The sequence below is a fragment of the Notamacropus eugenii genome, chromosome 3 (genome assembly GCF_028372415.1).
Source record: "Notamacropus eugenii isolate mMacEug1 chromosome 3, mMacEug1.pri_v2, whole genome shotgun sequence".
Taxonomy (NCBI): domain Eukaryota; kingdom Metazoa; phylum Chordata; class Mammalia; order Diprotodontia; family Macropodidae; genus Notamacropus; species Notamacropus eugenii.
Window position 1 is genome coordinate 13,981,963 of NC_092874.1, and position 15,653 is coordinate 13,997,615.

Below are 15,653 nucleotides of genomic sequence, written 5' to 3' on the forward strand. Positions count from 1 at the left end.
TGCTAGAGAGTTCCCTGGGGCAATGAGAAGTGAAATCACTTACCTAGGGTAATGTGACAGGATATGTCAGAGGCAGGTCTTTCACCCAGGGCTTGACTCCAAAGCTAATTCAATATTCCATGTGTGGCAAGTTTACTGAACATATTTTGTGTCTCTCTCTTTTACTCTCTCTCTTTCTATTTCCTTCTTTCTCTCTCTTTCCCCTTCCTCTGTTTCTTTCTCTTCTTCCTTCTCTCTTTATCTTCTGGCCTTTCTCCCTTTCTTTTTTCTTTCATAGTCTGACTGACCTAGAAGAGTTTATTAAAGTGACAAATGCTGGATTCAGCAGAGAGTTGAAAGAAGGTGACTATAATGGCTTAATAGAAATCATGGGCCACCTCCTGGCTCTGAGAAACCGGCAGGGAGCTACTGATGAGCTCTTTGACCCCCTCAAAGCCACCATCGCACTCTTGGAGAGCTATGGACAGAAGATGCCTGACCACGTTTACATTCTCCTAGAGGTGAGTGCTAACGCCTCAGTGACCAATGTTATGCCCCCTGTTTCTAGTGGATTACCTTCTGGTCCCCATGCTTACTTTCACTTTTAAAGCTGAAATTCACCACAACTCTTATTCACTAAGATGGCAGCCTAGAAGTATCCTAGTCTTGGAAAACACACAGGGGATGCACATGCTACTAGTAAGACAGCTTGATTCATATGGAAAATAATTACATTTCTTAAATAGGTCTTCTTTGTCATTATCTTCTGGCCATACTCTTCAAAGAGTATGTGTGCTGTGAACCAAATGAGGAAGAGCTCTTGGGGCTTTTTCCAAGAACATCAAAGACTGGGCAAAGATGTCCAGTGTGACATCTTTACGTTCCCATGTTGAATGTCATGGGATGGCATCCACGAACTACAGGGCCAGTGTTAGACATGAGCCTTTCTGTGAGTGGTGTGTAGGATTCATGTTGACACAGAATGATGAGAGAACAATGTGGTAAGAGAGACTTTTCTTTCTCCAGAACATTTACTAATGTTATCCTGTCATTTCCTGATGTAATGGAACTACTTAACTAAAGCAGAGTTTAATTCTATGGATTATTCCCAGCTTTATTAGAACTCTAGGGAAAAAAATTAAAGTTTGCATCTGAGAGTGTGTATGTAGGTTCACATTTCATATTATAGAGAATAGATTTGCATATGCTTGGTTGTTTATTGAGAAGTGGGATGGAATGGAAAAGTATTTATTGAGTGCTTACTATGAACCAAGCAACGTGCTAAATGCTGAGACTAGACAAGTGAGGGAGATGCCGTTCTCAGGGGATTCATATTCAACCAGAGGGTGACAGCATACATGGAAGAGTTCAGGTGCTGGCTGTAGGCATTATGTTCATAAGTATATGTGTATGTGCACATACATGTGTGTACACAGTATATCCAAGACTCGTAATTTCATCAATGATGAAACTCCTTCTACAGATTTAAACTACCAATGACTTATCATCCCAGAGGGTAGGTGACCACAGTTGCGACATGTTATATCAAGGACTCCTTTTGTGTGTGGATTAGACTAGATTGGCTGGTTGGTTTTTGTCCTTCATTCCCATTTTCTCATCTTGGGGTTATATTATTTTATATTTGCATTTGTTTTATAGTTTTTATATAATAATTGATATAATAATATTTTGTTGGGGTCAAGATATGGTGTATCTAACTGTGGCTGATTAGATCAATACAGGTCCGGCACAAATAGTCCTTGTGAACACCTCGGGGGGGATTCTCTAAATTTACATCCTGTGATTCCTTTGAGCTGTTTCAATTCTGCTTTACTTATAGATAACAGCGCCTTTTTTTATTTGGGTCATTTGCCATGCCACTCAATCAATTCCAAATGGATTAGACTAAAAGGGTTGGACCAGGTGCCTGCTGAGGCCATATCCACCTCTCTTGTTCTCTGACTTTATCTGTGATTCTGGAAGATTTGCCCAAGACTCAGGGAAGCCTTTCACTTTTGCTCTCCTGCCTAGTTTCAGTTCCACGGAACAAGCTTCCTTTCCCAGATTCACTCACTGCTTCTGTACTCATCACCATACTGCTAACTCAAGGCTTGATTGATACCACCTCCCTCAGCTTCTTCTCCCCTCTGAATGCAGGACTGGAAGGCAGATATTCATTATATCCCCAGTGCCTGGCACCTACCAGGTACTAAAGAAATGTTTCATGGATTGGATTGGATAAGTGACTTGCCCATGGCCACCTAGCTTAGTTAGTATCTCAAGCCCAAGTACAGCCCTCTATCTACCATACTGGTTCAATTTTTGGAAACAGTGAAGTTCTTTGAGGATTGTTGATTTCTTCTATGAGTCCTTTCTTTACTCCTCACTCTGATTTGGCTGAATAACTCATCGTTCTGTGGCCAACTGGGTACTGAATGTGTCCTTGCTAGATTGAAATGGTTCCATCTAGTGACAGACTCAGTGCCCTTCTAGGTGCTGAGTCTCCACTGGCCTAGATGAAAAACCCAATATCAAATCCATATCACATTGAGGGTTTCAATATATGTGGATATACTCCCTCCCATCGGAACATGGACTCTTCCCTGGGGTTTGGATGGGTTCCCCTAGCACTTCTGGACATTTCCAGACTGTGTCACCTACATATTAGTGATCTCCCTTATCTACCTCTTGATGGAAATCAAACCCTGCCTCTGGAAACTTGAACTGATTTACAGTTAGTGACTTTTCACCAACATTCCTGGAAGCAGACCAACTTCCTGTTGGTTTTTTCCCCAAACTATGCCCTTCACAAATGCCCCCATGCTCTTCCCCTCTCTCTAACCCCTTTATGTATAGTGTCCCCCATTGAATGTCACCTCCTTAAGGACATGGATTGTCTTGCTTTCACTTGTCTCCTCTGTATGGTGCCTGGCATGTGGTAAAAACTTAATAGATTTTTTTTATTCATTCATAATCTGTATTGTGTACACTTTACATGTGGCAGAGTTCTGTGTTAAAACATGTTACTACTGATGATCATACATTTTTTCAGCTTTGCCTGTGTCCTCAGATATAACGCATGTGGATATTATACTAGGAAAAGATTTTGGGAGTGTACTTCGTATGTTGGCTTGTACCTGTAAAGCAGGAGATTTTTATATTATAATTAGATGTTCCCTTTCCTCATTCCCATACTTGGCAGTTGTTCTTGGATCTGTGCCCACAAGTCCAACAGCCTTCCTCTGTGGGTATGGGAATCACAATCATATTTACAAATTTCAGGGGGAATGTATCCTCTTGGTTTGGAGAAAACCTCTTACTATCTCCTAGAAGCATCTTAGTGAAAGGTAACTTGCTTGTTGTTTTGGAAGGGTTTTTACAGCATTATTTTAGACTCTACAGATCAATTCTAGATTATTTACAGAAAAATACCATCATGAAAGTGTAATAAACAACTAATAACAAAAGTGACTCACATTTCACAAGATCGCAGAAGCCAAGCCCTGTAAGGGAGATCGGTCCATTCACGAGAGGAAACCTTATTCTAACATACTTGACCAGTGCCTGTCATTCTGCTTTATCAGTCAATTAGTCAGCATTGCTTAAGTACCTACTACAGTTAGGCACAGTGCTCTGGGAGCACCCATTCTACTAGGGGGCATAAATCAATCCACAGACATTAAGTACCTCCTGTGTACCTGGTACTATGCCAAGGACTGGGGATATAAAGACAAAAATAATCCTTGGATTCAAAGACCTTACATGCTAAACAGAGGAACAACACATACCCATGTAGTATGCATAAAATAGATCCAAAATACACCGAAGGGGAGGGCAGCAGATCTGGTCTTCTGTAGAAGGTGAGCACAGAAAGAAACTTAAAATTTTTAGAGACAGAGGTGAGATGGAGTGCATTCCAGGTCTGAGGCACAGCCTATGTAAAGATCTGGAGGTCAGAGGTGGAAGGAAGCATGTGAGGAATTGTAAGAAGTCCCACAGTACTTTCAGTTTGTAAACATCTTTTCTTCACAAGCCCCTGAAGAAAGTAGAGGCATTTTTATTATTATTGCCCATTTCTACGTGATGCTCCACCCCCATCCTCACCTCCCTTCCACTGGAAACTTGGACCATAGCCCCTCCTTCTCCCTCTTCCCAAGTTGGGCTCTGGTAGCAGCAAGCTCCCTGACACACACAGGGCAGCTTGATGGCACAGATTCTTAAATCTGTTTCTGTAACAGGAAAGCAAGTTTTGAGGGGTCAACAATCTTTTTTAATCACATATACCAACAGAGAAAACACAAGGAGAGGAAATAAAGACCAATAGACAGGGCTTCTAAGTGTCTGACCATAAGCAATACATACACCACAGATCAACAGACAGATCCAACTGTATGACCATTATATACATGTATATAATGTATATATACAGAGAGCGAAGCGCTAACATCTGGGCTTTCAAAGCCAGAGGGCTCCTTAATGGCTGCTCAGAGTCTCATCTGGCACACAAACCTTTTTCCAAAGAGTAAGCCCCCAAATTGAAACCTCTCCTCAGAGTATATATATCCTTTTCAGAGCTGGAGGGCATCATGACCCTTGTGACCCAGTGCCTCATTAACAATTAACAAAAGGTGTAGGCCTTCCTACAAAACAAGCTTCCCCTAATTAAGCTTCCTTTAATGGGCTCAACCTGAGGCCTCTTAATGGGTGGGGGAAAATCTTTTAACTCTCATTAACATTACAGCTCTGAAAGCTGCTGAATTTTCCTCTCATCTTGTCACAAACCAAGTCTCTTTTCCCTTCTCAGCCATCTTCATCCTGCATATTCCTTCCCCACTTTCTAGTTCCCTTTGACAGGTGTTGTCTTTCTCTGTTAGCATGCCAGCTCCTTGAGAGCAGGGGCTTACTTGTATTTGTACCAAGGACTAGTATAGAATAAGCGTTTTAAAAATCCCTGTTCTTTCTGTCTCTATCTGTAAGGGTGTGTAGGTATGGACTTCTCATGGACTCAGTGGTTCAATCAAGTGTGTAGTTTAGTTATGAACAGCTTCTGGATGCCTGCATTTAATCAATCAGTTGGTCAAAGGTATAAGTTAGGAGTGAACTCAGAAAATGAATTGGGATCTGGATAGAATTAGACTTCTCTTTTGGCCTTGGTTCATCAGAGAAGGGAATTCCAGTGGAAGTATAATCCAAAAGTTGTTTTGAGAGTCAAGCTTGGGGAGACTCCGGGAATACGGCCCTCTGTACCTTTACCAGAATGCAGCAAGGAGATGAGTCTGGAAGGAATGTCATTCTCTATCTATCCTCCCCCTCCCCAAATCCATCCCCTGATCCTGTTGTCAGACAGACTGAACCACTAACAATGCACTAGGAACAAACAAGACACCCTGAGAAAAGAAAAAATCTTGAGGATTCCACAAAGAGAGAAAAGAGCTTACATCTAACCAAGACTTCCCCCTTTGCCATGTGCTCTTTGAGATTGAGCCCATTTTCCCCAGGACTGTATGTACTGTATTTCACCACATAATCGTCACAAATTTTAGGGCAACTTTTTGGGGACAAAGAAGTGGGGTGCAGCCATTATGTGAAGCTTTTTTTTAATTGTGCCAGTATTACTTTAAAATCATTTATTACTAAACTGTCTTTGGGGCAAGATTGGGATGCACAGAATACTCACAAATACATGTTAAAATTGGGAAGATGCAAGTTTTAGTATATCACGTGACTTACTCATGGAAGCTTCATTTGCTTTCTTCTCCCCTTGCACCTACATCTCCTCATTGGGTTGAGTGACAATACCTTTAGTACTGTAGCACTCTAGCCAACCAAACAAGTCAGCTTTTGGAAATATACTGACAGTGTGAGTGTGCTGAGAATTCTAGGCTTGTGACTAGCCATGTGTGAGAGAGAAATGCTTACCCATATGCCACTGGTGAATATATTGCTATTCTGTTTACCTTTTAAACAGTGTGATGAACGGAATTATAGCATATGATGATTACACAATGAAAAATTATAACCAATTTTTTTTACTAGAAACAGGGTGCAATAATTATGCAATGAAACATATTTGTGAGAGAATGTGTCTCAAACACTCTCCCATCAGACTCCCACATACTTTAGGGTAGATGTGCTGTATTTTGGTTCTTATTATAGATTTTCTGTAAGTATCTTTTCATAAAAAGTAATTTTTATTAATTGACAGGGTGAGGGAGGTAATAACTGATTAATAGTATTGGGTAGCACACTGGTGAGGGCTCATGAGTTATATTCCCAGTACTCCTCCTAGTTCTTTGGGTTATTAGAATCCTGAAAGGATAAAGTCAGTCATCCCTTAGGGTCCTAGCCTGCCAATATGAGTGGGAATTGAAAAGTTACTCTAGAGCCTTACTGTCTCTCTATTATCCTCTAGTATCCTCAGAGACCCTAAGACTTAAACTGTGCAGACAAACCACACACTTAAGTGCTTTGTCACACAACCAGCCAGGGCTGAAGTTGAGAACTCAGATGACTTGATTCTCAGCTCAGTGTTCATTCCACTACATGATCACATCCTATTCATTCTCCTTTCTTTTTGTGGATTGTTATCCAATTAATAATTGTCCATTGAGACCAACTGCAGCGAACGTGTGTTATCCAAATTTAGAGTACTATTCTGTTATCACAATAATGGTACCTGGAACGTCCCCCTTTGATCATGGAAACCTAATAATTGTTTAAGTGCACAGGGTGCCGCAGGCATTTATTACATGCCTACTATGTACCAAGCATTGGGTGGGATGAAGAACTAAATGAAAAAGTCCTTGCCCCACAAGGAGCTGTTATTCTACTAGGTGGGGGAGAGAAATCTATGGGGTTGAAAATTTAGCATCATAAATGAACTGGAGGGGCTTCCAAGCCCATCTGGTCCAGTCCTCTCATTTTACAGAAAAGTGTGAGAATTCCTTTTCTTGTATGGATTGAACTGGTAGCGTCTAAGGTTCTTTTCTATTCAAAATGCTGTGATTCCAAGAAGATAAACAAGGAAAAATGGTATTTACTATTTATTTTTTAAAAATTAGGTGTTTAATCCAGTGGAGCCCAATTAGAAGTGCTCGCTGTTACATAACAGGATATTCCATGGGTGATGTCACATCTTGCCAAATGTAATACAGCAATCAGGGAAAAAAGCCTACCTTATTCTTACATTGTTAGCTTATAAGGTGGGAATATTCATCATATTCCCTACTGTCTAGTTTGTAAAAGTCCCAATACATACCCAGGTAATGTGAACCTTTCCATCCTACCTCACTATATCAACCAGCAAACATTTATTGTTTACCATATGCCAGGCACAGGAATACAAAGCAATAAAGTAGATCTTAAGGAATTTTCCTTCAACCCTACACCAGTGGATAAATGGGTCTGAATCAGCTGGAGAGGATCATAGGGCGTTGGCCACTGGATGAAGCAACTGGCACCACAAGAAACCTCAAGTGATTGGGTAGGAAGATTAGTCATACCCATATATAAAAGCAGAGCTCATCCAGCAGACTTGGGAATCCTTTGTGGAAGCAGACCTCCCCTTCTTCTATATTAGAGGGTAGCAGATGGGGTAGGTGAATAGGCATTATCTCTGCTCCCCTTCTCTCCTGTCATCTCTCTGCCAATAGTCGCCTTGCCACCCTGACCAGTCTACTGCCCTGGGACTCGGCTGTCTTAATTGGTGGTTGTCTGTCCTGGACAATAGTTTTAGGAAAGCCTCTGTCATGTTTCACTTTGATTTCTTCTCTTCAGTGGTCTCCGTTCCAACCACCTTGCACCCTGCCCACCATTCCTTTCTCTGTATCCCTCTCAGCATGGTACTGTGCACATAGTGAACACTTTATAAATGTTTTATCATTGACTCATTTATCCATTCTCTCTCAAGCCAACATGAGCTCTTCAACAAGAAAAGTAGAAGAATCACTCATGGGTTTGCCCCTCGAACCCAAGGCAGCAGCTACTCTTTGGCCACTCATTTCAGTAGAGAAAGCACAAGCTGAGGGGAGGACAAGCATTCGAGGAGGTGGGACAGGCAGATACGGTTATTCTTCTGCTATGAAGGGACAAAAACACTGGGCTGGTTTCTTAATTCCACAGCACTTATGGATATAAAATAAGGAAAGAATTTCCCAAATGATGCCAGGAATTTAATCATATTAGGGAAATGTATGATTGGGAAGCCATGACCAACAATACTGGCTGAAATCTGAGAAAAATGTAACCTTCTCAAGGGTAAGTTTGATAACATTTTATGCCTGCAGTAACAACTTTCTTTACTGCTTTGAGGTGGTGATGGGCTCCATCCATGGAGCCCAAGCTTTGTTAGGTCCTATTAAAGCTGGAAAGGCCTTGAATTTGGTTCCCATGAGATGCTAGGGCCACAGCAGGGTAGTTTTATTCAGTCACTTAGCAACTCTCAATGATTCTCTTCTAAGTCACAGGCAGGTGGTGCCAGGGTTGGGACACAGGACCCAGCCTCACAAAATCATAGGCCCTGGAAACATTGCAATAAATACAATCATGCAATTGTCCTGTGGGGAAGGATAGAATGAAGGTGCCCTAATGCCAACTAAATGAATGCCACCTGTTGTGGGTCTTTGGGTTTCCATGGCAACTGTCCTGGTCTTCCATTATGCACTTTTATTTTTCCTAGGAATTGCCTGAAAGATGGAACACTACCAAAAAGAATGCTGTGGCCATGAGACATGAAGTTGCTCCCCTTCAGAATGCAGAGGTCACTGTCATCAGGAGAAAATGTATTTTGTTTGATGTAAGTGAGACCAAATCCTCCTGCTCAAAGTATTTTGACAAGACTATTTTATATGTTTATTTTTATATAATATTATATATAATATATATTCATTTATATTATATATTATAATTATACATATCATTCATTCATATATATATTCATTTAAATTTGAACTTTCTTTTTAAAATGGTTTATGGGTTTTTTTAGGGATGGGGGACAGGTGGTATTTTACCCTGCACTTACCAATAACTCCCCTTCCCCAAAGCTATTTCTTTTGTAATAAAGAAAAATGGTTAAAAGAAATTGACACAACGTATGCAACATTTCACACCCATAGTCCACCACCTCTTTACCAGGAGAAGAGAGATGGTGATAAGAATATTTATACAGCTGTTCTAAGGCTAATTTATTTAATGAAATTCTCTTTCTTTTCTAATCTTATTTTTCTTCCTTCTGTATCAGGGGAAACAGGTGGAGTTCAGAGAGAGATTCAGAAGAAAAGCTCCATTCTGCTTTAATGCAGAAAAGCCCTATGAAATCCTTGATGAGGTAAAGGTCCTGCAGTTGTGAATGGTTTAGGGTTAGAGAAAGCATTTAATTAAGACAAATTGGCAGGTGTACATAGGAGTTTGGTCACATTAGCTTTAGGGTCAAAGACCTGGAGTTCGATTTGCTTTAGAGATGAGGGTAAGCCTCTGTCCAGAGTCACAAGGGTATTATGTGTCAGAGACAGGGTTTGGACTTTTGTCCTCCAGACCTGGAGCCCACACTGAATGCACTGTTCGTTCTAAGCTGCCTTTGCTGATTGCATCCTTCTACAAACTGAGATTCAGCTTTCTTAGCTCTGAGTTATCCAAATTCTATACCCCTTCCTGCTGCAAAGAGCTGCAAAGCTAATTATTTAATCCACCCTCATCATTTTACAAGTGGTTGTAAGGGCCAAAGAAGGGAAATGATTTGCCCAAGATCATATGGCTAGTCATTGATCATTTCATAGGTTCATTTGGCCACACGCAAAATTACATCTCCCATCATCCTCTGTGTCCCTCTCCTCACGTCATGGAAGGCCAACAGATGTCATGTTTGCCAACATTAGAAAGCCTGTCTGAAACTCTTCAATGGTATGTTACCAGGAGGAATATGTTGGAAAATGTTTAACAACCAGGAAAGCTCTTTAAACATGGCACTCATTTAGTTGAATCTTCATTGTTAACATTTTCTTCATCACTTAACTCTAGACAATCAACAACAATCAAAAAAAGCCCTGATATGTAGTGTTTACCGATTTCCAAGGAAAATATGTTCACATGGAAAATTTAACAACCATCTCTCAAGAACTGGTTCAAGCTGGCTACAATAATGTTTATTCTGTTATTACTACTCCTGAAGGTATCTAATAATAATCAAAAAGCATTTTAGTCCCATCAAGTCAAAAAATGTTTATTAAACACTTTGTGGCTGGCACTCTGCTGTGGTAAAAGATAATCCCTACCATTGGGAAGTTTGCAATATAATAGGGGAGAGAATAGGCAAACAATGAGCATACACAAGATATTCCAGTGTAAATGGAAGGTAATTGGCAAAGGCAGACAGTCTAATTTTAGTTGAGATTTGAAGGAAGACAGGAACTCTGGAGGCAGGGATGAGGAAGGAGAGAATGTCAGGTTTGGGGCAAAGTCAGGGAAAATTTGGAGAGCCCAGAAATGGAACATTCCAAAGACCAGGGTCACTGGAAGGGAGCAAGGTGTAAGAGGCTGCAAAGGTTGTGAAGGGCTTTCAAAAGCAAACTGAGGATTTGGTATTTGATCCTGAAGATGATAGGGAGCCACTGGAGCCTCCTGAGTAGATTTGCACTTTGGGAAGACTACTTTGGTGACTGAATGGAGGATGGACTGCAGTGGGAAGAGACTTGCAGCAGGGGGACACCCCAGTAGCTATTGATACATCCTCGGTATGAGGTGATGAGACCTGCGCCAGAGCAGGGGCTTTTTGTCTCCTTGTTGCTGGGAAACTTGCTTGAATAAAGCAATTCCCCAAAGAGCCAAGTGCATTTTCAGGCAATCATGGTCTCTGTCTTACATTTGACTTTTTGGAAACTGAGTCAAATCAACACCTGATTCCATGTGCTGTGAGGTAGGAATAAAGAGAAGAAAGTTTTTGATCATCTGGAAACATTCTGATCTAGAGTTTAATGTCAGACTAATACTAGTAATTACATTGATTGACTTGACAATTTTTTTTCTTTTGACAAGAGGTAGCTAGATGTTATAGTGAATAGAGTGCTAGGCTCAAAGTCAGGAATACCTCTCTCCAGACCAGCTTTGTGCCCCTGGATAAGTCACTTGCTGGTTAACCTGGCTGGTTCTCTAGCTCCTCATCTGTAAAATGAGGGAGTTGGATATGGTGGCTTCTGTGGCCCTATCAGTCTCTGGATCAATGATTCTATGAACCTGTGACTTCAATGGTATAGGGAAATCCCAGTGGAGAGCAACAAGTCCTTAGTGATTTAGTCTTGCAGAGCCATCTGGAGCAGAGAAAGGTCCAATAATTTCCTTCAGGTCACACGGCAGCATTTATCAAAGTCAGGACTTGAATGAAGTCTTTTGGATTATGGTCATCACTGTTCTTCACTAGGTAGCATCTCATGACTTGACACAGATAAACTGAAGTGGTCGTGATTAAGAAACAATATATTTGGCTTCAGAAAATGTTTTCCTTGCACATTGGAATTTGTAGAAATCCAGAGCACCCTAGACAGAATATTATACCTCTAGCGGGCAGGTCTGCCCCTGAGCTTGAGAGCTGTCCAGCTTTCCTAGCTTTCCTCATTGACTGTCTGCCCTGGCCATTCTGCAAGTGAATTTGTCACTTCTGAGACCAGTACAAGGCACAGACAAGCTGAAAGCAGGACTGGTTTCTCTTTTGAAACTTTTTGTTGGAAGATGATTTGGCTTAAAAAGTTTTCTCTTCTAGTTATGGCTTGATTAATCGAGCATACCACATTGAAATCTGAATCAAGTCAGTACCAGATTCCCATTGACTTCAGATCTTTTGCCGTAAAACATCTGAAGTCAAAATTTTATTTCAGTTGAGTTTGGTCTGGCCAGTTGGCCTGGAGGTGCCTTGCAGCTCTAGAATCTAAGAGATTTCAGAAGCACTGGCATCCTTATTTACCTATGGCAGACACATGCTTTGTTTTCATAAAACTCACTCTCCTGATATGGGGTTAATTTTTTTAAATGACTTTACTAATATTTGCTATCAATATAAAACTAAAAAGTAGTTTCTGATGGAGTGTCCCAGGGATCTCTCCTCGATACTACACTGTTTACCTTTTTTTAATGATTTGGATGAAGGTAGAGACTGCCTGCATGCTTATCACAGTAGCGGGTAGTAGGATTTGGCACCATTTTACAAGATAGAACTTACCAAAGATGAATATAAAGTCCACCTATAGTCCAAAAATCATTCACAAATATAACATAGAGGAAGGGTGGCTTCCTGTCTCTAAGATACTTCTCAGCACAAGTAGAGCTAGAATTTGAATCAGGAAGATCCAGTTTCAAATCCTGTCTCAGACACTTACTAGCTTTGTGACGTTGGGCAAGTCACTTAATCTGTCTTGACCTCTTCTGTAAAAATGGAAATAATAGTTGTAGCTATCTTGCATGATGGCTGAGAGGATCAAATGAGATAACATATTTAAAGCACATGTATAAATGCCAGCTGCTGCTGGTGGTAGTGATTGCAGAATCATGTGAGTCTAAATTTTCCTTCATCTTGAATATTACATTCAGTTCTGGGCATTGCGTTTTGGAAAGGACACTGACAATAATAGTCTCAGTGCATTTATCAATATACTATACCTTCACTTATCATGTTCTTATGACATTATTTAAAGTACAATCGAGTGTTATTGTTCATAAAAGTGACAGGTTTGAGATTGTTATTTTTTTTCTCTAAATATGGAGTGTTTTTTTTAGATTTGTTACATTCTTAAGTATGATTTTTATCATCCCATGGAGACAAATTTTTTCCACCAAAATTTTCAATTTTACAATGAAAATCAGTGGAGAAAATTAAGACCCAGAGAAACTGGCTTCTCAGAAAACTTTGCTGAGGGACATCAAACTTCATTACTTGAATCTCTAGGGCATCTTCAGAGAAGGACGACGTTGCTCTCATGACTGTATTTGGTGGTACTCTACTGTCTCGTTTTTATCATGGAAAGATGACAGGGTGCAGTCCACCTGGTGACCACTTAACTAATGAACTAATTACCTTGTGGAATATTTAAGATGCTGAATACTTCCATACCTGCCTTAGGGCATCGAGCAGCCTAGGCAGGCTCTCCCGTTTCAGGTGTTTTGGGGTTTTTTGACAGGTAGGATGAGTAAAATGTGTGTTTCTTTTTCTCCAAGGCAAATGAAGAGCTTGAGGCATTAGAAGAAGAAATGTTGCAGTTGCAAGAATCGACAAGTCTTTTTGAAGTGGCCCTTCCAGACTATAAACAAATCAAACAGTGTCGCAGGGAAATTCGGTTGCTCAAGGGCCTCTGGGATCTGATTATTTACATCCAAGTGAGTGTTTGCTTTTTAAAATCATTATCTTATGTCCCTTTGGCTATTCTCCTTTCGTGTGTGTATTTGTATGTAGGTAATCTTGGATGTACCTGTTTCTTATTGCATTAATAAATTATGTGGTTGTCATGGGTTTTCTTTAGATTTCTACCAATTTTTCTTGTTTTTTTAAAGGTAGTCTTTGAGTTGTTCACATCTCTCTACTAGAAAAATGTTTAGTGAAAAAACAGCATTATTTTTCATTTCAGCATTTACACAGCACAGCAAAGCGGTTGCTGGTTTGAACTCCAAGTTTTTTAAGATTTGTATTAAACACTCTTAAAATGATGTAAATTTTCTGTGGAAAATATTTTGTCTTATTTGTTAGAAGGAAGGGCACCATTGTGTATAGGAGGAAGGGGAAGTTGAGCTAGTGATAAGTGATGGGATAATGGAACATCAAGAAATCACTGAAAGTAAACCCACAATCCCAAACAAGGAGAGCAACCATGTGACTGCCTCGAGAAATGGAATAGATGTTTTTAAAAGCCATCCACAACTATCAATTTCACTGTATTGGCTCCAATTCTTTTTCTATATATAGTTCATTGGATATGTTTTTGATGATTCTTAAGTTGATAACAAATTTAAAATAAGTTTTTACTATATTCATAAGCATTATAAGTAGACCTTGACTCAAGTCAGTAAGCTTTTGTGAAGTACCTGCTATGTATCAGGCACTGTGCTAAGTGCTAGGAAATCAGTGGGGACCACAGGGACCTATGGTATCAACAGGAGACCTCAGAGCACAAAGTAACCAGTGGAGTATGAGACAGCATGGTCCAGAGACCTAGAATCTGACCAGGATGACTAAGAGCAGAGGCTGGCCAATGGTGGATTCAGACTGAGTCTTTGGAAGCATAATTCTGTTTCATTTGAGGATCAAAAAGCACTAGGGTTTTAGTCAGGCAACAAGTATTTCTTAAGGAACACTGGGTTGGGTTACTAAGAAGGTAAAAACAATCTGTCATAAAGGAGTTGAACGTAAAAATAACTAGGTACAAACAAGATATATGCAGGGTTGGTAGAAGATATTCTCAGTGGGAAGATGCCTGCAGCTCGAGGGACCCAGAAAGGTTTCCTGCAAAAGATGAGATTTGAGCTGGGTCTTGAAAGAATCCATTAAAAGTCATGGGAATGTTCTTCTTCCAGATGTAATTCTAACTAAATGCCTGCCATATAAATGATACCATCAACATGTGTCTATAACTTTTCACCATGATTAGAAAATGATGCGTCAGATGGTTTGGGGTACATTTGACCCATGTCAACAACTTTTTGTTCTAGAGTTAGGGGAGATTTGACAAGGACAGTTAATATTCAAAAAATTGGATTTCCACTGGCCAATGGTGCCACTGTGTATCATCAATTTTTGTGTTATGTGTCTGAGACTTACTTTCACCAAATGTTGTTGACATTTTTATCTGCTCCTCCGGTTTCAGAGAAGCATTGATAATTGGACTAAAACCCAGTGGAGACAGATTAATGTGGAACAGATGGATGGGGAGCTGAGAAGGTTTGCCAAGGCAAGTTCCGAAGCTGTCTACTACCACAATTTATTTTTCTCGACACCGCCTCTTTTCTGTCTTCCCCTACCAAGGCTCCAATGGGTTTTTGGCACATGGGTTTACTTAACTTGAACGTGACTATCTGAGATGATATTTCTTTGCTCTCAGCCAGTCACACTCCTAGGCAGAACTGTCTGTCCATGAATGGTTTGGTTCAATTATTCTGTACTTTATGAGTTACAAGTCACCCCTGAGGGTATAAGCATTCTTTCTTTTAGTTGTTGAGGAGAGTGAAGGTGACTGGAGATATGAAGGGCTGTGTGTGGAGGTGGGGAGGGACGTTTGGTAGTTCCTTTTCTTGGACTAAGCCATATATGGGGCATGTCTGATGGTTCTAGAGCTAATGGAAGCACTTCCTCTCTGGAGAGCATATGGAACCATCTAAATCCCATTCAACTCAACAAGCATCTCTCAGGCACCCACTGTCACAGAACATTAGGCTAAGAGCTGTGAATACAAAGGAAAAATGACCAAGTTCTTGCCTTTATTAATTTTACATTCTGCTGGGGAGCGAGTACATTATGTACACTGATAAACTGAAGATAAGGTCTGGTAATAGTAATGAAGAGATCAGGCAATGAAATAGAGGAAAATCTATTCTGGAGACAGTGCAGACTCCAAGAGATCATGGCTTTTGAGCCAGAAGCTGCCTCAGAGTTCATTTAGTCCATTCTGCTCATTTTGCGGAGGAAAAAACTGAGTCTCAGAGAG

The 15,653-nt window shown here is 40.4% G+C and overlaps 1 protein-coding gene across 9 annotated transcripts in view; it reads left to right on the forward strand.

Annotated features, from left to right (window-relative positions):
- The window catches only part of DNAH11 (dynein axonemal heavy chain 11), a 302,015-nt gene that overhangs the window by 69,695 nt on the left and 216,667 nt on the right, over positions 1–15,653 (forward strand). For all 9 annotated transcript variants that reach the window (XR_011976511.1, XM_072650882.1, XM_072650884.1 and 6 more), the window contains 5 exons: positions 278–500; positions 8,657–8,773; positions 9,218–9,304; positions 13,177–13,335; positions 14,817–14,900. Coding sequence is in view for 8 of the 9 variants with exons in the window: in XM_072650882.1 (XP_072506983.1) it covers positions 278–500; positions 8,657–8,773; positions 9,218–9,304; positions 13,177–13,335; positions 14,817–14,900 (670 nt within the window). In the remaining variant the exon portion in view is untranslated. The remainder of the gene's footprint in view (positions 1–277; positions 501–8,656; positions 8,774–9,217; positions 9,305–13,176; positions 13,336–14,816; positions 14,901–15,653) is intronic.